Source organism: Lactuca sativa, chromosome 8 (genome assembly GCF_002870075.4).
Source record: "Lactuca sativa cultivar Salinas chromosome 8, Lsat_Salinas_v11, whole genome shotgun sequence".
NCBI classification, from domain to species: Eukaryota; Viridiplantae; Streptophyta; class Magnoliopsida; order Asterales; family Asteraceae; genus Lactuca; species Lactuca sativa.
The window spans coordinates 237,923,878-237,947,711 of NC_056630.2; the positions used below are offsets into that span (position 1 = coordinate 237,923,878).

The 23,834-nt window shown below is 35.1% G+C and overlaps 2 protein-coding genes across 2 annotated transcripts; one reads left to right on the forward strand and one right to left on the reverse strand.

Annotated features, from left to right (window-relative positions):
- Positions 1-1,660: 1,660 nt before the first annotated feature.
- Positions 1,661-3,102, forward strand: LOC111906711 (NADH dehydrogenase [ubiquinone] 1 beta subcomplex subunit 2). The gene is made up of 4 exons (XM_023902480.3): positions 1,661-1,826; positions 2,525-2,570; positions 2,734-2,787; positions 2,978-3,102. Exons 1-3 carry the CDS (start codon positions 1,723-1,725, stop codon positions 2,785-2,787), a joined length of 204 nt encoding a protein of 67 aa, XP_023758248.1. The 5' UTR covers positions 1,661-1,722; the 3' UTR covers positions 2,978-3,102.
- Positions 3,103-21,118: 18,016 nt separating this feature from the next.
- On the reverse strand, positions 21,119-22,339 carry LOC111906709 (uncharacterized). The gene has a single exon (XM_023902479.2). It carries the CDS (start codon positions 22,299-22,301, stop codon positions 21,345-21,347), a length of 957 nt encoding a protein of 318 aa, XP_023758247.1. The 5' UTR covers positions 22,302-22,339; the 3' UTR covers positions 21,119-21,344.
- Positions 22,340-23,834: the final 1,495 nt, after the last annotated feature.

The window sequence follows — 23,834 nt, forward strand, 5'->3', positions numbered from 1 at the left end:
AAAATGTGATATTGATAGTTGATATCAACCCATGCACGTGTATTAGCCTCTTTGTTGAAGTGGTAAAGTAAGAACTTGGATTTGGGACCCACTGAGCGATGCAAAAGCTCAAATTTAACAAATTTATGAATTAAGGTATGTTTTGGAGCTAGATCTGAGCATTGAACGTTTTGGCTTAAGGGATTAAGAATTTTTCTAAGTTGGTTGCAGGTAGGGTGAGTACGCGGGGTGTACCTCCTAGTAAGCGACACGTACTAAGTTAGATGGGCGTACGCTAAGTGTACCAACTGAGTATGCGGGGCGTACTCAGTCTTTTGGGTTTTCTTGATTTGTTGACTTTTTGACCTTGGACCATTGACTAGAAGTTTGACCAGGGTTGTCCATTGGATATTTTAGGCCTTTTAGGTTATTCGGGCTTCTCGGGTTAGGCCCATGATGTGTTTGGGCTCAATTTGGATATTTAGGCCTTGTGGTACCATTTAAGGGATTTGAGCTTATGATGCTAGTGGATTGGTCTTTGGATTTTTGGCAAAGTAAGGAAAGGGGTAAAATGGACTTTTACCATGAAGGTTGGTCTTTGGGCTAGAATTCTTGATTGGGTCGAGAATCAATTATTGATGGAATGTTATTTGATGATGTCAGTGTAAGGTCTCCGATAGCAGTAGTTCAAGTCTTCGGTTATCTTGGTTCGAGGTGAGTCTTCTCACTGTATCTATGGGTCGAAGGCACCAATGTCGGCCCATTGACTTATGTACTGTTTAAAGACCAAGGGGTGACCCTTGGCATTTAGTGAAAGACCCAAAGGTGGCTCCTGACAAAACTATATACAAGATCATGGTTGGGACCCTGACAGTTAATTGGATAGTTAGTTGTAGATTGTATGTTAGATGTCTTTGTGATGCTTGCATGAAGACCAGGAGGTGACTCCTGGTACTTGTCTGTAAGACCCAAGGTTTTGGTCCCCGACCTGGTAATGAAAAACCATGACACGGCTTGTGGCACAATGACAATACTATGATTAGCACATAAGACTCTCATATACTTAAGAAAAATTTCAGCAAAAAAAAAAATCTCACTAATCCAAGATGAAGATTCACGAAATTTATGATAATTTTCTAATATTTTCCATAAAAATGGTTTTTGTATAATAGAAATACATAATATATTGTCACTTTATAAGATATCCACTCATGTTTAAATCTGATTTCTTATTCGATTTTCTATTTTATACCTTTCTAACATTGATTTATTTCGTAGCAAATAAATAATATTACTCCAAATCGGAATAGGCAGTAATATTATTCATTTTGCATTATAATGAAGTGGAACTTTGGTTCTTAATTATAGTCCCTTTCTATTAAGATTTATAATTTTTAGTCTAATTTAATTTATTACATATATTAATGCATCTAGTATTTATAAATGTTTGCATATTAAATTCATATAAATATTTAAATAGTTTTTTAAAACCATTACATATTTTGATATAGTTTTATTTTGTAAAAAAAAATATGATAACATAATTTATAAATTTATTATAATAAAAAAATAGTATTAAATATTTATTAAAGCTCCATTAATTTACTATACCTTTGGTAGCGGGTTACCTTGACACGGGTCGGGTCAAAGATCAGGATTAACCTATTCAGTAGTCTTCCCCCAAAGGCCAAAACCTAGGGCCATAGTCGAAGAACTTGAAGGCAGTTTGAGAGCGCAAGAGAGATGGCAGGAGGAGGGTATGGGCAAGGAACTTACAAAGGTGTCAATCTGCATCAGCCTAAGCGATGGCATACAGTCACTGGAAAGGGCATGTGCGCCATGATGTGGTAAATTACTCCACCCTTTTCTAGCTTTCATCTCGTTTATAATTTCAGGATTCCTCAACCTGATCCACCGATTCCATCTTTCCCTCTGCGTATCGGATGATCACTGTATTATGTCTAGTCTCAATTTCATGCTTTTTTATTACCTGAGTTAATCTTCGATGTAGTATTGTTTTGCCCTAAATTTGACTTTCGAGGGCGAAATTGAAAATCTCTAGATGAGATCTCATAAAGATCTAGTTGATGATAAAATCGAAATCAAAGAAACCACATGATATACTCGACCCTCAATAGAGATTCAGACATTGTTCTTTTCATTTTGAATTTGATTGTCGTGTAGTTCTCATCAGGATAATGTTTATAGTCTAATACTCTTGTACACCTTCATCTGTTCTTAAGTAATGTACCTTTGAAATTTTATAAAGTTTTTAACTTTTTATTGTAACTGTTTACGAATTGGGGTTTTCATATCCCTAATGCTAAAAATAATTATGTTTGCATTCAAAATTGAAGCATATCTGTTCATCTTTGACAATCGTGATTTATGGTAGTCATTGTTTCTACTTTTTTTCTGCAATCTTGTTTCTTCTTTTCAATTCATATTCCCCATTGATTGATCAAAATTTGTATCTTTTGTACCTATAAATATATATATATTTTTTTTATAATTCTAAAAGCTTACCAAATAATATATATTTCAGGTTTTGGATTCTATATCGGGCTAAGCAAGATGGCCCTGTAGTTCTGGTGAGCATCAATTTATTTGTGTATTATCGCATCCTACTTGCGTTTCTTCTACTTATATTTTTTATTTTTTATTTTATTTTTTTATTGAAGTCATTGACACTTTAATTAAAACGTCTTAATATTTGAGATATGATTAATTTGTTCTTGTTTGTATATAATTTAGGGATGGAGGCATCCTTGGGAAGGGCATGGACATGGTCATGGAGATGAACATTAGGTATTTTTTTTTAGTTCTGAATTTTGTGACATTTATATCTTAAAACTTGGATTTTTATGACATTTGTATAATGATGTAAGTCTGATAAATGAAAAAAAAACGATATTTCATGACGTTTTTTTTTTTATTAAAAAAGAAACATAAATGAGTTGTTTTGATGCGAAGCTTTTGTTTAATATCTTGTTCGCAGGTGTCACGGATGAGTGAAAGAGAGCACAAAACTTATCCAAGATTCAATGCTTTTGTGTATCAAATAAACGAATTTTAAGGAACATGTGAACGATTTCATATATTATCTCCAACTCTGTTGTTGAATTTCCTTTGTTTTTGTTTTTGTTTTTTTTTTTTTTTTTTTTTTGTTGTTGTTGCTTTTTATTCAATGATTCCTTAGCTTGTTTTAAACTTTATTGACTACAAGCTTTTGAACAATTGTCACCAAAAAAAACCACCAATTTAGTAAAATTTATTTTGTGATTTAAAAGAAAGTGTTTTATGAATGGCCCAAGTTAAGAATTTGCAAAAAAAAAAAAAAAAAAAAAGAACAGACCACCAATTTAGTAAAATTTATTTTGTGATTTAAAAGAAAGTGTTTTATGAATGGCCCAAGTTAAGAATTTGCAAAAAAAAAAAAAAAAAAAAGAACAGAAGGATTTTGTGGAAATTTATTTAGTATTTTTTTTAAAATTTTCTTTTTGGTAGTTGAGATATTTTTCTAAGTTAATTTTGCCAAACAAAATGATGGTTTTTTAAAAATAAATATTAAAAAATGGTAATTTTGTTATAAGATACAATCCATTTTTTATTACACTAAGGCTATGTTTGGCGTACTAGCTGGAAAGCTAACTATTAGTTGAAAAACTAGCTGTTAAATAAAAAAACTAGCTGATAGTGGAAAAGCTAGCTGATAAAAAATAACGTTTGGTAAAACTAGCTGAAAAAATAATGTATGTTCCATAAACTATATCTATTATAGTTTATATGTTTGTTCTTGTATTGTTATCTGACTTAGTAAAATAGTATGTAAGTTTTCTAAACTGTACCTATTATAGTTTATATGTATGTTCTGTATGTAATGAAAACCTTTGTAATATAACATTTTGTATAAATAGTAGTGAAATATTTAAGAAAGATACCTTTTTGCTCAACATGTTATAAAAGGGTTAAAGTTTTATACTCATATATATATATATATATATATATATATATATATATATATATATATATATATATATATATATATATATATATATATATAAGGGTTTTAGCTACTGTAGCACAACCGAGTTTAACAAATTTACACATCTAGTCACTCAAGTATTTTATTTGCGCAATAGACCATTAAAGTTCACTTTTACCTATCGATTGCATCATTATAAGACCTGATACAGGTAGAACCGGTTACATTTATGATGTAGCATTTTAAATTAGATTTCTTTTATATCTTAGCAAGTGCCTTCTAACTTTTATATTAGTCAACACAATCAACGCACTCACACTAACTCAAGACCAGGACCTTTTTCTTTTGTTCATCGGATTCAAGAGTTTGGTTTCACCCAAATGGGAACCGCTGGCGAAGGACTTCACCTAGTTTCTGGAGTTAAAATCAATCTTGTTTATGTCGAAATCAAATCAAACCACAAGTAGAGATCACTAAACTATTTTTCTCTACCGCCTTCTCATGATAAACAACTTCCATCCTCTCCATGAACTCCGGCTCACATGGAAACTCCAAGTAATCGCACCCCACTTCAACAATGCAATCGAGGACGAGCTTAGCTTGGAAGCCATCTGACAGAGACGACCATTAACTCTCTAATTATCAGATGGAAGAACACCAAATTTTATGATTTCATCACCTTACTATCGATAATGATTTTCGTCAACTGAATGCCGCATCTGCAAGAAAATACACCATCACCACTAATTTCGTGAGTTCATCACCCCTCACACACTAATCAGCCTTTTCCTTCATTTGGTTAGTTCTTGCCCTGGAATTGAATTCCAGTTACTTTGGTGAGTTTTCTTCTTTTATTGAATGTTCAAGTCCTTTTCTCAAGAAGATAAAGTTAACAATACATGTGTAGATAAATCATCAGTGTTGGATGAACAATCTAAACCCCACCTTGTTTGTTCTCCATCAACATTCAAAGGTCTTCCAGTAAGATGCAAACATGAAAGAAATAAAGATGAAACCTGTAAAATCAAACTTGCAATTTAGTTTTAGGTGCGATAAGATTGATCAGGAGGTGACAATAGAGGGAGATTGGGGGCTAGGAGCTGTCAAACTCCCTGAAACCATCGACCTTTCTTTTCTTTCTTCTTCCCATTGTGACCTAGTCGACGATGAACTCTCTGTCTCTTTTCTTCTTTCTAATCGTGACCTCTAAATCATAAACGATTTGTCATCTTTCTTTGATTTTTCTGTGTCTTGAAGAAGAGGCTTGTTCTGAGATTTGGGTCAATGGGGGAAGGGATGGGGAAGAAGATGATGAATGGGTGGGCATCAATTTCAATTTCACATACTAAGGTGAAGGGCAAAGCATTGATTTTAGATTCAAACATGACATTTTCCTGTACCGAGTAGTGGTGGAGAGCGACGGAGGTGAGGCGTTGCAGAGAGGTGGTGTAGCCGGAGATGAGGCATCACCGGAGTTGGTGTCGTCGGAGGTGAGGTGCTGTAGGAGGTGGAGAATGAACGAACGGATTTTAGGGAAAAAGGTCAAACACAATGTTTTTTTGATATATCAGGATTGTGAGTTAAGGTAAAAAGAAAAAAAAGCCATTTAGATTTGATTTTTAATTTTAAAAAATTAAAAAAAGCCACCAAGATTATAATGTAACCTGCAAACCGGATAAAATTTGGTTCGATCCCTTAATTAGACGGTCATTCTTAACTTTAGTGACTAATTGTGTACAAAAAAAAACTTGAGTGACTAAATGTATAAAGTTGCCAAACTTTGTTCTGCTACAGTGCCAAAAACCCTATATATAAGGCATATATAATTTAGATTGAAAAGACAGTCAGACAAATGATTTTTCCTTAAGCCCATAACCAAACAAGGAACATGAGTTAAGGCAGAAACACCAATTTGAAGCCTGTTAAATCTTATATATATATATATATATATATATATATATATATATATATATATATATATATATATATATATATATATATATATATATATATATATATATATATATATATATAGGTGGGTTCAATTGAGAAAATAAAAAAGGTTGAGAATGGGGGAATCATTCTCAGCCACTCATTTAATCTAAGCATAAAAAGACACGGTGGCAAACTTGTAAATATGTTAATAACCTTCAATCTCAAATACGTAACTATAGAGAATTCGATAACAGTTCGTTCATCATCAAAATTTCTCCTCCAACCTTCAACAATCATCCAGATTTCTTCAACTAAACCATCATCAATGTCATCCAGTGTTAATCAATCATCGATATTCGTGGCTGGGAGGTTCGTCGTTCAAGACAGATTCGCAACCAAAATTTATCAATTTCATCGATTTCTTTGTTGAATACTCCAAATGTTTGTAGCTTGCAAACATTTGTTAAAGTTCATAACGGATTTGGAACTGGAATTTCCCAGATTCGCAAACGAAATCAGTTGGAATCAGAATTTCTTCGTTATTCATGAAATTGGAATCGGAGTTCTGGACTCGCAGTCACAGTCGACATTGAAGGACTCAAAATCAGTACTCACAGGTTCCTAATCGGATTTTCGGAAATCAAAATCAAAATGAGAAATCAATCAGACATAGGATGTCGCATCTGAAGTCGAAATCGGAAGTATATGATGATTTGGAATTGATAACTTGATGTTTTTAACATTTATAAAATAGTTAACTTGTATGCACTCCAACTGTTTGATGAAATGCATAAACTAAATTACCATGTTATATTCACATATGAATATGTTTTTTCACTTGAATCAGTATATGATTATTAAAAACACAAAACAAATATGCAAGTTTGTATGTTATTCATATGTGAATAACATATAAAAATTATATATATTTGTCAAAATACCTTTCTAATATTCATAAGTGAATATATTCACAAGTGAATATACCTTGTAATATTCATATGTGAATATACTGTGTAATATTCATAAATGAATATATCATCTAATATTCACACGTGAATATACTATGTAATATTCACATGTGATATACCATGTAATACCATATAATATTGTAGCACCCTGTTTATTTATTAAATAAATAAACAAATTAATGAATGAATAATAGCCCTAAAATAAATAATTATATATAAAAGGATGGTCTTGAAGAGCTAATTGTCATAATTTAGAAGTCGGGGGTTGAAAGTGTATGTTTTGGATGGGTTCCGTAAAGAATTTGTAGAGGAGGGGCTGTTTTAGTAAAATCCAGACCTAATTTGTAATGTAATTAGAGGGCAGGGGTTAAAAAGGTAATATCTGGTCTAGTTTTGCAAAAGATTCCCAAGGCAAGGGTTGAATGGTAACTTAGAGACTGATTTTGAAAAGATTATGGATGTGAGGGGCTGGAAGTGTCAAAATCTTATGTAGTTATATGAGACACGGGTTAGAACCCGTCACCCTAATTCGCAGCCTCCATATATATGAATTATTCCAAACCCTAACCCTAAGAAGATTCAGCCGCCACCTTATACCTCCCTCCAGCCGCCACCAATGGAACCCTCTTTGGCCACCGAATCCGACCACCGTGCCTCCTCCTACTATGTTATATGCTGGCATGATATGTTATATGTGATAGTAGTAGAGTTCGATTGTTAAGACCGAAGGGTAGGTCAGATACCCCAGATATGTCTGACAGTATGTGATGATATGTTTATATGCTTGCATGATATGTTATATGTGATAGTGGTAGTAGGAGGGAAATAGTCCCCAAGTTCAGTTGTTAGGACCGAAGGGTAGTTCTGACACCCCAGATATGTCTGATAATATGTTTATTTTATGATATATGTGATAGTAGCAGTAGGGGGTGGGATAGTCCCCGAGGGTCGGTTGTTAGGACCGACGGGTAGGTCAGCACCCCAGAATGGCTTGACACGTGTAGGTCGGCACCCCAGAATGGCCGTACCGGGTAGGTCGGCACCCCAGAATGGCTGTATCGGGTAGGTCGGGCACCCCAGAAATGCCCGACAGTATGTATGCTTTGTGATTGTATGGTATGTGGTATGATGGGGGAACTCACTAAGCTTTATGCTTACGGTTTACAATTTTGGTTTCAGGTACTCGTTTTCAAAGGAAGGAGCCGGCTTGATCGCAGCGCATCACACTATGTTTTCCGCACATGAGATCTTTGGGATTACACTCTGATATGGTTTTATGATAATATGTTTTGAATATTGACACTTTAGTTTGACACGAGATACTATTATGAATGTTTTTATACTGATGGTTTTATGTAATAACTTAATTAAAACGAAATTTTTGGTCTTGAATTTTGGGACGTTACAAGTTGGTATCAAAGCCTTGGTTTGAGGGATTCGGACATACTCTCGGGTGTGTCTGAACTCAAACTAAAGGCTAGGTATGAAAATTTTCAAAAGTAAAACCATTTTATAAAAAGGAGTTTGAAAAGAATCTGAAAAGAGAAGAGAACTTTGAGAAGAACAAAGTGTGTGATGCGTGCAATCAGCCGAGCTCAAGTAAGTTTTCCCCAAGATACCTATACATGATATGATATGATATGATTATGAGATCTGCATGGTAGATTAGGGCTAAGGATCTAGGAGGATGCCTTATATGCCTATTGTATGTGCTTGTAGAGTTGAATGCTACTACTGATCAGTTAGTGATAGGATAGCATGTTTAGGTTATGCCTGATTGTATGAGCCTTTGAATTGCATGTACAGATTCCTGATTAGAGGATAAAATGGGTTGATTGAAATATGATGGTTAGATTTTCCATTTTCTGAATGTTGTTTGCTTTGTGCTTTGTGAGGCTCTTATTAATGTGAGCTAGCTATTAAGTGAATATGCTAAGTCACATGTGGCACAGGCTGGATAATCATAGAGTGATAGATTTGACCCTATTGCGCAACTCTCGTTTGAGTCTAACCGTTATATGGATGAGTCTGTTACTTGAAGGATTATCTAATCTCTGTTGCATGTGGCTATATTCATGAGGTAGCTAGTTGACATTACTGGGAATCTTTCAGCAGTTGAGGACTGAGTGAGTTCGGGAACCTAGGGAAGCCTAGGATATATTCCAGTGAGTTAATAGTGAGGCTCAGTTAGACTTGGGTGTACCAGTTGAGGAAGTGACTTGGAGGATCCGGGAGGATTGCTGAGGAAAGTATGGATAGGTGTGGAAGGTAGTATTGGGCCCGTACTACTGAAAGCACAGGATCCATACTCAAATCAGTGAGAGTCTTGGAGAATATAAGAAGCTTCAGGGAAGAGTTTGTGACCCAGTTTGGGGACAGAGGATGTTCCAGTTGTTGCAGCTTAGCCATTGGCAAGCGAGCTAGTGAGCGTGACAGGGTGTCAGACCCTGAAGGATATGATTTCCAAGAGTTGCAGATGCGGGATCGATTAGGGAGCACCCTGGAAAGAGAGGTGCGTGCCAGGTGTGTATAGTAGAGGGTCCCGGGAAGAGACCCGTGACTTCTGGTCATCGGATGAAAGGCTAGCAGGGCCTGAGTCAGTGCAACACGTACAAGAAAGTACATGAGGGAGTTTGTCACTCCATGGGTTTAGGTTGCTACAGGGTACCAGGATTGGTCATGTTAGCAGAAAGGGGTCAGTATTCCTCCAGATGTTGTGGGTATGTCATCTTCTACGATATTAGGTGGATGTTTGGAATACGTACCGCTTGGGAATTGTGAGTGAGTTTGGATAAGTCAGACCTCGGGTCGGTTTTTTTGCTAGTGTTTGGTTACCAAGGATCATATATTCCATCCTGCATGCCGAAAGGTCCTTGATGAACCCAAATAGGGACGCATTTTGTAGAGATGGTTCCGCGTGTACCGTTATCATTTCGGATCCTTGTCGGGATCTATGCAGGAGTATTATTTAGAGGATACTCGGTCAGGGTTGGAGTGGTAGTTCTCCAGTGAGGTCAACGTTCAGGGATTCTATCATTGTTCAGGTATTGTCGGTAATTGTCTATGGATGAACTTTGGAGTTCAAGGCACAACCGTTGCTAGGACAGAGCTGGTGACAGGAAGAGGGTAGTGTCAGTCGCGGGTGTTAGATGCATAAGTGGTTGGTCATCGCATGTTCAAGAAAATTGTATTTTCGCATGGGTTGTGTTCGGTTAGAGTTCAGTGGTACTGCAAGATTGGGAGTGGGAACGAGGATTCGTCAGCTAGAGTGAAGATTAAGGTCTTCAATTGACAGCATGCTAGATGGATTGAGGTGTCAGACTGGATCAGATTTCAAGAGTACTCATCGAGATTTCCGAGGATGGGAGATCTCAAGGTTTAATCGGCGATTAAACGCTAGCATTGACAGGCACAGGTTGTCATCAGTGGGATATTTGAAAGCGAGAAGGATCGGGAATCCTTCAATTCTCAAGTAATGTGAAGACTTAGTCAAATCTAAGTGGGGGAGAGACTTTTATAAAATTCTCCAACTGTGAGTTCTGGTTGCGCAAGGTGCAATCTCTTGGCCACCTTGTCAACCAGAAGGATATTCTAGTTGATTCGGCCAAGATAGAGGTCGTGATATAGTGGGAGATTCCGAGGTCTCCATCTGAGATTCGGAATTCCCTGGGTATAGAGGGTTATTACTGGAGATTTTTACGGGACTTCTCCGAGATTATGGGTCCTTTGACCCGACTGACGAAGAAGTCGAAGGCCCTTCGCTGGGGGCCTGGGCAACAGGCAACCTTCGAGGCTCTCAGACAGCAGTTGTGCGAGGCACCGATTCTCACCCTGCCAGAGGGTGTAGATGATTTTGTGGTTTACCGTGAAGCTTTGATCACGGGCATGGGTGCGGTATCGATACAACGGGGTCACGTGATAGCAGGTTTCGGGAACCAGGTTAGAGTTCCGGTTAGGACTCAAGTTCGGTTGAGGGTTAGGACAAGTGCGTGTTCGACCCAGGTTGGAAAGTGTTGTAAGACTATGAGGGTAGACGTAGCATTCACTAGTAGTCAGATAGTATGAAAAGTGTTGTAAGACTGCGGGGGTAGCCGTAGCATTCACTAGTAGTCAGATAGTATGGAAAGTGTTGTAAGTCTGCGGGTGTATAGTCGTAGCATTCACTAGGTTGGTAGATGGCATGAGTGTGATGTTAGAACGCGGAAGGAACAGTAGTACCCACCAGATCGGGTGCAGTAGTAAGGATATGGAAATCCAAATATTGGATTTCGGTATTACCCAGATTGATTAGATCTGGTTGAGCAAGTGATAAGACTGTAGGAACGCCACCACAGTTATGATATCAGGGAAGTAATGGATTACTTAAGGGCGATTGTGATGTAAGGCTACCATTGGTTAGGTAGCAATCACTTTTAGTCTTAGATTGGATGATGACAGGATGCGACACATGGACCCAATCGGTCAGATCAGGAGGTTGTTAGAGCCATAGTGGCATGATAACTAGCTGCAACTAGTTTCAGAGAAGGATCACGTTCAGAAGTCGTGTGAGATGACTAAGTGGGAGTCTTTTGGCTCCACAGCCGGGCAGAGACCCGATATTTCAGATGACCGATGGATGAATTGAGACCAAGAAGGTCTCGATAGGTTTTGGCAAGTGGCCATGAGGCTGAATATTGCGTCAGGCAGTTTCAACATTTGGGTAGCGATAGTATGTGTGTTTTAGTTGCATATGCGCACGGAATAGCTGGTTTATTGGGGAATGACAAGTCACCCACAGCGGGATTAGCTGAGCCTTAGCTGAGAATAAGTGATATGCAAGGATAATTGGGTTTGTGACCCTGTTTTATGGTGGGAACCGCGAGTGATCAGAAGTTGAATAGTCAGTTGTGGGATGAACCAACTGGATTCAACGATAATGATTCGGTATGAGTGGTCTGTCAGGGAATCAGACTATCTCAAGGCAGCATATTTCAGACGAAGTGGATGTGATATTGTGGTGAGGAATTCGTTCACCTGTGGACGTTAGGGCTTTGCGAAAATTGGTCACGGCTACCCTGGGAAGGCTAGGGTATGCCCAGGATGATGACTATGTTACTTGAGTGGCTTGGCGTATAAGAAATGGTAAGGAATGATTTCGAGGACGAAAGCTAATTTAAGTGGGGGAGAGTTGTAGCACCCTGTTTATTTATTAAATAAATAAACAAATTAATGAATGAATAATAACCCTAAAATAAATAAATATATATAAAAGGATGGTCTTGAAGAGCTAATTGTCATAATTTAGAAGTCGGGGGTTGAAAGTGTAAGTTTTGGATGGGTTCCGTAAAGAATTTGTAGAGGAGGGGCTGTTTTAGTAAAATCCAGACCTAATTTGTAATGTAATTAGATGGCAGGGGTTAAAAAGGTAATATCTAAGATTCCCAAGCAAGGGTTGAATGGTAACTTAGAGATTGATTTTGAAAAGATTATGGATGTGAGGGGCTGGAAGTGTCAAAATCTTATGTAGTTGTATGGGACACGGGTTAGAACCTGTCACCCTAATTCACAGCCTCCATATATATGAATTATTCCAAACCCTAACCCTAAGAAGATTTAACCGCCACCTTATACCTCCCTCCAGCCGCCACCAATGGAACCCTCTCTGGCCACCGAATCCGACCACCGTGCCTCCTCCTACTGCTCGAGAAATTATAGGCAACCAAGTCCAGGACGAGGAACGTTAGCAGGAGGGCTGTGGGACCTCCTTAGTCGCCGTCCTTCTACCTAATGTTGCCATGCATATTCTTCCGATCGGACAAGGCAACCGCCTGCTGCCTCGCTACCCAGCGCTACTTGCGACCCAGTTATCAGACCAACGGATGAGACCTTGAACACTGCAGCTTCGCCATAGAAACGCCGCCATTCCCCTCCTATTCGTAGGTGTTGTGCCTTAGCTCCGGTGGCGCCGCCACCACCAGTTGCGTTGAAGTCAAGTCATCGCCGGTTCGCGTGTGTTCGGCTCGCACACGTCGATGTGTTTGCTGGGCAGTAGAACAAAAGAGACCACCGCTACTACTGTGAGGTGGTGGCTATCATCGCAAACCACCGGTGTTTGTTGTTGCTGTCCGCCATTTCATGTTATCACCACCGCCGGATGCCACCAGGTGGGTGGCTGGATCTATTTCACAAGCTGCTATCAGTAGTGTGTGTATGCGTGTTTTGTTTGGCTGGAAAATCGGGAATGGCCACCACCGCCATCGTGAGATGGTGGCTGCCGCCATGTGCCGCCGGTGTGTGTGTGTGTGTTTATTTTAGTATAGTGTGTGTGTGTGTGTGTGTTATTTCGTGAGTTCATTATAAATTGTAAAAAAATGGAATAATGGAAAGAAGTTGAAAACCACCACCTTAGGGTGGTGGCTGCCGCCACCGGCCGCCGTGTCGGGTAGCGGTGTGCTTTGATGGTGTTTTGACTCGTTTGGATGATTGGTCAAGGGACTAAGAAACCCTAAAGGGCCCAATGAGGCTTAATGGGCTTAATGAACCCTAATGGGCCCAATGAAGCTTAATGGACCCAAAAGCCCAAACATGTGACTAATGGGTGTAATAAACCCTAATTGGCCTAAGGAAAACCCTAATGGGCTTAAGGACTTGGTTTTGGGACTATTGGGCTAAAATGGGATTGGAAACCCTAATTGGGGTTTAGAAAACCCCAATATTGGATTTATGGGCTTGGACTTATTGGGACCCACTTTTGGGCCATTGGAATGGAATTGTGTGATTAAGCCCAATCACACCATATGACTTATTTAGAAGAATGATGTTCTTAATGGATTAAGTCCTTAATGGATTAAGTCTTTAATGGGTTAAGTGAGAAACACTTAACCTTAATCGTCATTTTATGTGAAACCCTAATTTCACATGGGTGTATTGTTGGGCCTTCTATTGGGCCTTGATGATTGTGTTATTAATGGGCCATCCAAAGTCAAGCAAATGGACTAGAATATTTTAATGGGCCTAGGGTAAGGCCCATGTAAGGGGTTTGGGCCCAATTTGGAAAACTGGGCCATAGATGGGCCATAGTTTGGGCCTTAATGATTATATGATGTTGGGCCTTAGAATGAGACCATGTATAGGCCTAGGCCTAATTTGGAAAATTGGGCCATGTGTTGGGCTTTGATTCCTAATTAACTTTGGGCCTATGGATTGGGCTTTGGGCTTGAATAAGCCAAGCTAGGGGTAATATAGTAATTACCCAAAGAATGTACTTATGGTTATGTAGTGGGACCCAATTATTAATTAGGTGATGTTTGATATTGGCAGTTCGAGAATCTGTCAGCCAACAGCTGGGGTTGAGTCTGCGGGACTTCAGCAGTGTGGGATTGTGTCTACGGGACTTCAGCAGTGTGAGGTGAGTTACCTTCCAGTAGCGGTGGGTCTACAGCCACAATGCCGGCCCACCAATTGGAGTTGTATGTTAGATGATTGTCTTTGTGATATCATCTAGGTTTGCTGCTACCTGATATGTTATATGCTGGCATGATATGTTATATGTGATAGTAGTAGAGTTCGGTTATATGCTGGCATGATATGTTATATGTGATAGTAGTAGAGTTCGGTTGTTAGGACCGAAGGGTAGGTCAGACACCCTAGATATGTCTGACAGTATGTGATGATATGTTTATATGCTGGCATGATATGTTATATGTGATAGTGGTAGTAGGAGGGAAATAGTCCCCAAGTTCGGTTGTTAGGACCGAAGGGTAGTTCGGACACCCCAGATATGTCTGATAATATGTTTATGTTATGATATATGTGATAGTAGCAGTAGGGGGTGGAATAGTCCCCGAGGGTTGGTTGTTAGGACCGACGGGTAGGTCAGCACCCCAGAATGGCTTGACATGGGTAGGTCAGCACCCCAGAATGGCCGTACCGGGTAGGTCAGCACCCCAGAATGGCCGTATCGGGTAGGTCGGGCACCCCATAAATGCCCGACAGTATTTATGCTTTGTGATTGTATGGTATGTGTTATGATGGAGGAACTCACTAAGATTTGTGTTTACGGTTTACAATTTTGGTTTTAGGTACTCGTTTTCAAAGGAAGGAGCTGGCTTGATCGCAACGCATCACACTATGTTTTTCGCACATGAGATCTTTGGGATTACACTCTGATATGGTTTTATGATAATATGTTTTGAATATTGACACTTTAGTTTGACACGAGATACTATTATGAATGTTTTTATACTGATGGTTTTATGTAATAACTTAATTAAAACGAAATTTTTGGCCTTGAATTTTGGGATGTTACAAATATTCACATATAAAATATCATTTAATATTCATAAGTGAATATACCATCTAATATTCACAAGTAAATATACTATGTTAATATGTCCAATATTTAAATATGAATATACTATGTTTATTATATGCTATATTCATATATGAATGATACTTAAATTGTAAAAAAATCATACTTTTTATTCATAAGTGAATAACGAATGTACTGTAATATTCATATGTGAATATATCATCTAATATTCACAAGTGAATATACTATGTAATATTCACATGTGATATACCATGTAATACTATGTAATATTCACATATGAAATATCATTTAATATTCATAAGTGAATATACCATCTAATATTCACAAGTGAATATACTATGTTAATATTCACAAGCGAATACATCGTTCAATATTTTAATATGAATATACTATGTTTATTATATGCTATATTCATATATGAATGATACTTCAATTGTACAAAAAAAAATCATACTTTTTATTCATAAGTGAATAACGAATGTACTGTAATAAAACCTGATGTATTTTTATTCACTTATGAATAACGATAGCTGAAAATATAAAAAAAAATATATATATTTTTTTATTTTATCTTAAAACTATATCAACATGGATGTCTATTTGTAGAGAATAAAAAATCATGAATTTTGGTATATTTAAAATCATTTTTTTGATAAAAATAGCTTCTAAAAATTAATAAAAAACGAAAAAAAACTATGTTTTTGTATATATTAAGGTAATGATTAGCATAGTTTAAGGAAATATGTTTTCTTGAAAAACACATGTCTATTCATTTCCCAATTCCGCTGGTACGATGGAGGCTTTTGCGGCAAAAATAAATGAGTGGCTGAAAATGATTCCCCCATTCTCAACCTTTTTTTTTTTTTTTTTTTTTTTTTTCTGAATTGAACTCTCCCCTATATATATATATATATATATATATATATATATATATATATATATATATATATATATATATATATATATATATATATAATGAAAAACAAAAGTTGAAATAATTGAAGTAGTTTGAAATAGTTTAAAAATAGTGTTCGTGGTTGGATAACAAAATAATATCGATGATCCTCGGGTTAGAACACGTGTACATAATCGTATCCTAACAATAATTATACACGATATTGTATTTAAATTAGCGTAATAATAGTTTAAAGTGTTAGACAACACTAAATTATGTAAGAAATACTTACAATAATTTCTTAGAATATTTGAAGGTGTTCTTGGTGAAAAATATGAAGATATGAATGTTCTTGGGGTTTTAGATGGTGTTCTTCAGGAATTAAGAAGATTAGATGATGATTTCGGTTGGTGATATGATGATTTGGGCAAATCTTATGAACACATGAAGATTTCGTATGATAGTTGAGAGAAAATGGGGGGGGGGGGGGGAATTTCGGATGAGCTTGTGGGAGGAAAATGTGAGATTTTGGTGTGAAAGTGTAAGAATAAGGTTGAGATTTTGGTTTTAGATATTAATAATAGGATGAATTGATGTGACATTTGCATTAGGAAGAATATTTTATCACATAGGGAGGTGTGCAAAAAGAGTTTTCGACCTATTTTCACAACCGAAAACCATGATTTCGGTCCAAAAAGTAAACTGAGAATTATTGTTGATTTCGCTCTTGAGTCCCACCAGGAGGTGTTTTCGGTCAAAAGTTGGGGGATTTCAGTCTTGAACGAAATCTGATTTCGGTCTGAAGTGGTTGGGGTCATGCGAGGGTTCTCGGTTCTCAAAAGGTGTTTTCGGTTTTTAAATGACATTTGATTCCAAATACCGAAATCCTAATATACATAAAGTATTAAATCACATTTATGATTTATGGTTTTACTAATTTGACTTTCATTTAATAAGTTTGACTTTTGTTGACTCGTATTGACTTTTATTGACTCGAAATAACGAGTTGTTACATTACGGATTAAAGGTACGTACAATATTTTAGTTTTTATTAAATATATTTAAAATTCAAGTATAGGAACCAATAGAAAATACATATTAGATTCAAGTATAGAAAATATTTTATATATATATATATATATATATATATATATATATATATATATATATATATATATATATAATCAAGATCAATAGAAAATACATATTAGGATTACAAGTATAGGAACCAATTAGGAAGTGACACATGTCTATTTGTCTAGTAGTTATTTTAATTACAAAAATGATCCTTATAGTTTGAAAAATAGTCCCTAATTAATCTATTGGATTATTATTTTAAAATTTTAATATAAATCAAAGAAACTTGGTCCTTTACGTCTCTACCTCATTCACTTCATTACATATCTCTCAGACTTCCGATGATGAAACCCGATTGCCTAAACTACTGTAACTCTGGTGACCACGATGGCCACCGGAACCCTTGACGAACAGATACCCCCTTTTAAAGGAAGGTCTGAGTAGACCATTTTGATTTTCGTGACCCCGCTTCAGAATCTGTGGTCTTCTGCATGCTACATCAACATCATCCTCTTCCATAATTTCTCATTCTTCCATGTTATTATCAAGTTGAGAATTAGTAGATTGAGGATGAGGAAGAGAAGGGGCTAAATTGAAGAAAAAGTAGCAGATTTGCTCTTCAGATTCGTCGTCATAGGAACGACGATTCATACATTTTTCGTGGTCGTTGTCCATGGGGAAAATCAGGGTTCAGATTTGCAGAAAAAGGGGCATCGATTTAGTTTTGTATCCTATTTGAACATCATCTATTTAGTTTCTTAATCGATCATTTTTTTTTCTTTCATCTTGAGATCATCTGTTAATAGATTCTTCTTTGGATCATTTCTGGTTGTTATCGATTAATAGATTCTTCTTTATCGTCTTTTATTTTCCTATTGCTTGATTAGACAGTAGAATTCTTAATTTTGGGACCCAAGACGTAGATTTGGGTCTGCTATCGACTTGCACTTTCTCTGTGCTGCTTCAATGGCAACTTTTGAAGGTTTAATTTGGGTTTTTGAAGGACTGTTATTAAACACACTCTTCCCATACACAAAGAATTTTTGGATTTCTGGTTTGAGATATGTCTTCGGACCAATGCCACAGATGGATACAATGACATATCATTAAGGGTTCGTAGGGAAATGGGCTTCACATATGTCTTTATCTTCCCTATTCTCCGGTGCCCATCCAGATAACGGAAATCGATCCAAAGTTAAAAATTGGCAATGCATACGATAATTAGTACTTCGAAAGTTCTTATCCTTTTCGGCACATTTTTGTTTTCTTTATGCAAAGTGTTATACGAACCTAAAAATCGAGATTCAAGTTCATATGGTTATTGTTGAATAATTCTAATGGATTGTTCGAAATGTTTATAATACAAGTAAAAAGTAGGTTAATAATTTTGTTCTTTGGGTGTTGTATATTTTTATGGAATTATTGGCATTGTTAATGGTGTTAATGGTGGTTTTCAACGTAAATGGTGGCATCAGAAGCAGTGGTTTTCGGCGATCATGGTGGTTTTCCGACGATTGATGTGGTTTCCAGCGAAGTAGTAGTAGTAGTAGGGGAGAGAGAGAGAGAGAGAGAGTGTTTGTATGTGTCTTAAATGTGTGGTGCTTGGTAGATAAGAGTAAATATTGTAAACCATAGGGACCATTCATGCAGTTTATTTTAAAAGGATACATGTTATGTTTTTATTGGATGTCAAAAATTAACACAATTATGCATTTTTTATTATATATATATATATATATATATATATATATATATATATATATATATATATATATATATATATAGGAGTAGGATCAAATGAGAACATAAAAAAAGTTGAGAACGCGAGAACAAAGTATATTCATTTATGATTCCATGTATTCATTTGTGGATAAATGATAAATTTTTACGCGTTTAATTTCAATTGAAAAGAAATAGCATATTCATGTTGATTATGCGTAAAAATTTACCATTTCTCCACAAATGAATACATGGAATCACAAATGAATATACTTGTTCTCGCGTTCTCAACCTTTTAGGTGTTCTCATTTGATCATTTCCATATATATATATATATATATATATATATATATATATATATATATATATATATATATATAGGGTGAGGTTCAATAGAGAACTATAATTAACCAAGGAACCAATCTTTTTTTCAACTTTTAGAACTTATTTTTTATCAAAAAAAAAAAACTAAAAATACAGAAATTCATAACTTTTTATCCTCTTTCCAATGATATAAAATTCGATATTTTTTTTACATCAATTCACAATGTGAATCTTTGAAAATTTACAACGTGAATCCGGATTCACACGGTGAATCCGAAAAATATTTTTCATATTCACAATGTTAATATACTAGGTGTGAGCCCCTACATGGGTGTATTTAAAACAATTAAATATGTATAAACATTTGAGAAATTTAAATTTATAAGAAAAATAAGAAACATATTGAATTACTAAAATTAAAGTGTTTTTTCTCTTTTAAATTTAAACAAATCATTTAGATAAAATAATCAAAGCAAATTAATGAGATTTTATTTTAAAATTTTGAAATTATAAGGAAAGTCAATTAATGAAATTAATATGCATTTATTATTAAATTTAAATATCATATGAAATTTAATAAAATAGGAAAACCACAAAATTACATATGGAATAAAAATTAATTCAAAATAACCACAAAATGACATGTGGCAAAATGAATGAGAGTGTGACAAGTGGCAAAAAAAACCTTCATTTGTTAGAGAAGATGAATTTAGATATTTTTAGAATTTTTTTTCGATAAAGAATAAGCTCTATAAATTAAAAAAAAAAATTTGGTTCTTGAAGAACCAATAATTATGGTTTTATATTGATCTTTTCCATATATATATATATATATATATATATATATATATATATATATATATATATATATATATATATATATATATATATATATATATAAAAGTTCTTTTTGGTTTTACGAAATGCGTCGGTTCGATTTCTATGGAAGGTTTTATACGTTAAAACCGAACCGAACAACTATCTTCCGGTTTTTGGAAAATACAAACCCAAATTGTTGGTTATTATTGCTTTGGTTTCGGTTACATCGGTTTTTGTCAGTTTTTCGATTATTTATTCGGTTTTTGCTCATCCCTATAATATATCATATGACAAGATATCAACCAAACATAATGGTTAATATTTTATAACTTTTGTCACATTGGACCGTATTGCCTTTTTACACAAAATTCACATACACACTAGTCTTTGACATACACATTATTCTTTATTTTAGGATTTTACACTAAATCTATAATGTCTAAGTATTCAGTTCTAACTATCATTAATTTTCGTTATATTTACTATTTTCTATTGAATGCTGTTAATAAAAAAAAAAACAAATGTGTCTCTATTTTTATAATTGAAAGTTATGATTATATGATACGTTGCATTATTGAAAATATATAAAAACATATTTTAAAAAGAAAAAAGGGCAGTATGTAGAAAAAGAGAGCACACGACTTTCGCATGGTGACTTTTGTCTATCTACTAGAACGATGTTTACGGAACTTGTAAACAATTTCTTAAGTTCTCTTTAGATGGATTTCTTTTAATTTTATTGTTGACTTTAGTTTGCTCTTATATTTCTTTTCGTGCATTTATTTTGAGTAGGCCATTTTTTTGATCTGCTTATTGATAAATTTTAATAATATCATATTATGTACATATTTACGTAATATGGAAATAGTTAAAGATTAGACTAATTATTTTGTATCATAAAGTGCTATATGAGTAAATGATATTTAAAATATATTTACTAAAATGACACATACTTAGAAAAATGAATTTTTTTATTATAAATGATGGCAAACTTATAAAAGGTTATGATAATTTAGTGAAAAACCTTTTTTTCTCAGTGTCGACGTTTTGGTCACATTAACTAAATAAACGTTCATATATAACTTAACTATAAGCAACTAACTCCATCACATAAAAGCCCCTTTTACATAATCATCTTCAAAAATACATACTTACCAAACCCTATTGAATTTCAAGACACCAAATACAAAACAAAAGCAAAAATGGTGAAGAGTCACAAACACATAACCAAAAACTATGAGTTCTAATATTCTTCGTATCTCCCAACATTCAAATATGCTTTGTAATTATGGTTTTTCATAACTTATGTGGACAAATTATGTTTCATCATTCTTATGGGTGCCACTTTACATACCCGCTTTGTCTATCATATTTTGAATCTTCATTATTTCTATAATAGCCTTCACCATTGTCGCTCACTTCTTCCTCATAACTTGTTTCATGGTCATTTCCATTGTTGTTTGCATCATATGAGTACTTACCATTCTCTAAAAACCTTGTGTCACTCAATCCTTGTTGCCCCATCACATATCCATTATTATTGTTGTTGTTATAACCATTGTTTTCTTCTTCCATGTTGGTGTATCCGTTGACATTGTAGCCATTTTTCTCGTTTTCAAAGCTCATACCATTGTCATTGTCGTTATTGTAGTTGTTCTGGCTATAGCTATCTGTCTTGTAGCCGTTGTTCTCATTAATCGAGTTTGAGTATCCATTACCATTGTTGCTATACGTATTTTGGTTGTAGCCATTAATCTTGTTTTCAGACACCGTGTAGCCATTCTCATTTTTGTTGTAGCCATCGTAACCATTTTCGTTGTTGTTGTAGCCATTGTTCTCATTCACCGAGCTAGAGTAGGCATTCCCATTGTTACTCGAATAACCATTATTACCATTAGAGTAACTCTCGCCACTTAGCAACTTCTCGAACGGAGTCTCCGTTTCCGACTTGAATTCATCTACGCCAAAAGTCCCCTTTTTCTCTGGGGTTTCATTGGTTGAGTAGAATTCCTCCGAAGAAGATTCACTCGATCCATGACCATAAAGACCATAACCATTCTCTTCCTCAGCTGGTGCCGGTGCTGGAGCCAGTCCAGGTGCCAGGACTGGCTCAATTACCGGAGCCAACACCGGTGCTGGTGCCGGTGACAAATCAGTTGTTTGTGCATTAGAAAAATTACGAGTGAACTTAGTGAAGAACTTGCTCTCCCTAGCATGTGGTTGGAGGGATAGAGAAATGAGGATGAGCAAGAGGAAGTGAAAAGAAAAGGGGTTAGCAATGGAGGCCATGGCACAAAAGATGGGAGTTTTGGTGGCAAGATTTGAGATCCCAAAATGGTTGATTTATAAGGGTTGTAACCGAAATGAAATGCGTTGATTGAGGATGGGTGGGGCAGACTTAAAATGATGAAGTCTTGTGGCATGTGGATATAATGAGAATGTTTAAAGGAAGGGTAGTGTGGGGTTGAGTGGGGTGAGGATGCACTCAATTTACGCTACCTTGAATCATTATACTTTCTTTTAGTTTACTATAAATGACAAGTACGAAAATCTTGTACCTAATTTCAAAGAAATAGTTAATGCAATTATAGGAGACTTATTTTAAACATATAGCATTACTAATATAACATTTTGGTTACTACAAAAAGTGCAATTTGTTTTTAATTAATTTATGCACCATATATAGTTTTTTAATAACTGACTTACGATATTTACTATTTTACTACTTTTACTATTTTGTTTAATAAGGTTGTCAACGATCACACGTAATATTTTACACACAATGACAGTAATTAAAAATAATAATTCCATTATATTAAATGGTTAAAATATATTAATACTGTAAATACAAAAAATAAGAAATTGTAGTTTTTTATGAATAAGTTGATACATAAATTGATACATTTATAATTTTCAAGAGTTAAATCGATAAATAAATAATATTATAATTAGATATATTGTTATCTAGGTGGTGGCGTTAATAAAGAAAAACAAATGTGTGTCACCCTTTTATGTAATTAAAATTTATAATAAGTTTGATAATAATATTAATGATTTAAAGAAGGATATTTAAATATGTATTCCTAAAACTAAAAGTGGCGTAATTGTCGTGAGATTGAAAAGGAAAAGTCCAAAGAAGAAATAAGAAAGTAAAAGGTATTTGACCTTCTTTCACTTGTTTTTTTTCTTTTGCTTTTAAATAAAAATTAATATTCTATAGTATTATAATATAATGGTCTTGAAGACATGAATAAGGGCGAATCGTACAAAATGGACTGAAAAAGGGTACATCAGTTTAAGGTTTTTAACCATCTTTTTTAGGCCGTAGGGTATCGTAAATTTCACCGGCAGTAGCTGATTTTACATTATTACCGGCGTTAAACACCGTCGGCATAATATCGATGGTACACTTCCACCGTCTGTAAACCTTGAATACTTTTGGGCTTTTATTTCAAAGGTAAATATCCACGTGTTCCATTCTACCTCTTGATTGGTGGTTGCAAACTTAAGGTTTTTATTTTTACTTTTTTTAAAGGTAAAAATATAAATACATTCTTCATAGGTAAAATATGGTAAAAATGATAAAAACTTATATGATGCTTTGTCACATTTTTTCATAGGTATTAAGTAAAACTTTTACCACACCCTTTAGTTTTATATATACAACTAGGCGTAAAACCTGTGGAAACCACGGGTAAAATAAAATTTATTTTTCAATCATATTTATGCTTAAAAAAAATTCTCAGCTTTCATCTATGCTTTCTAATTAAAATTATACTGAAACCTATACCACACAATCACAAAAGTTTTGTTGAAACTGAG

What these genes read in the sequence shown, in the direction of transcription:
- LOC111906709 (XM_023902479.2), bottom strand. Translation starts at nt 22,301, where the DNA reads ATGGCCTCCATTGCTAACCCCTTTTCTTTTCACTTCCTCTTGCTCATC.
- LOC111906711 (XM_023902480.3), top strand. Translation starts at nt 1,723, where the DNA reads ATGGCAGGAGGAGGGTATGGGCAAGGAACTTACAAAGGTGTCAATCTG. An exon ending in GGCATGTGCGCCATGATGTG is followed by an intron (nt 1,827 to 2,524) that starts GTAAATTACTCC and finishes TATATATTTCAG; the next exon opens with GTTTTGGATTCTATATCGGG. An exon ending in AAGATGGCCCTGTAGTTCTG is followed by an intron (nt 2,571 to 2,733) that starts GTGAGCATCAAT and finishes TATATAATTTAG; the next exon opens with GGATGGAGGCATCCTTGGGA.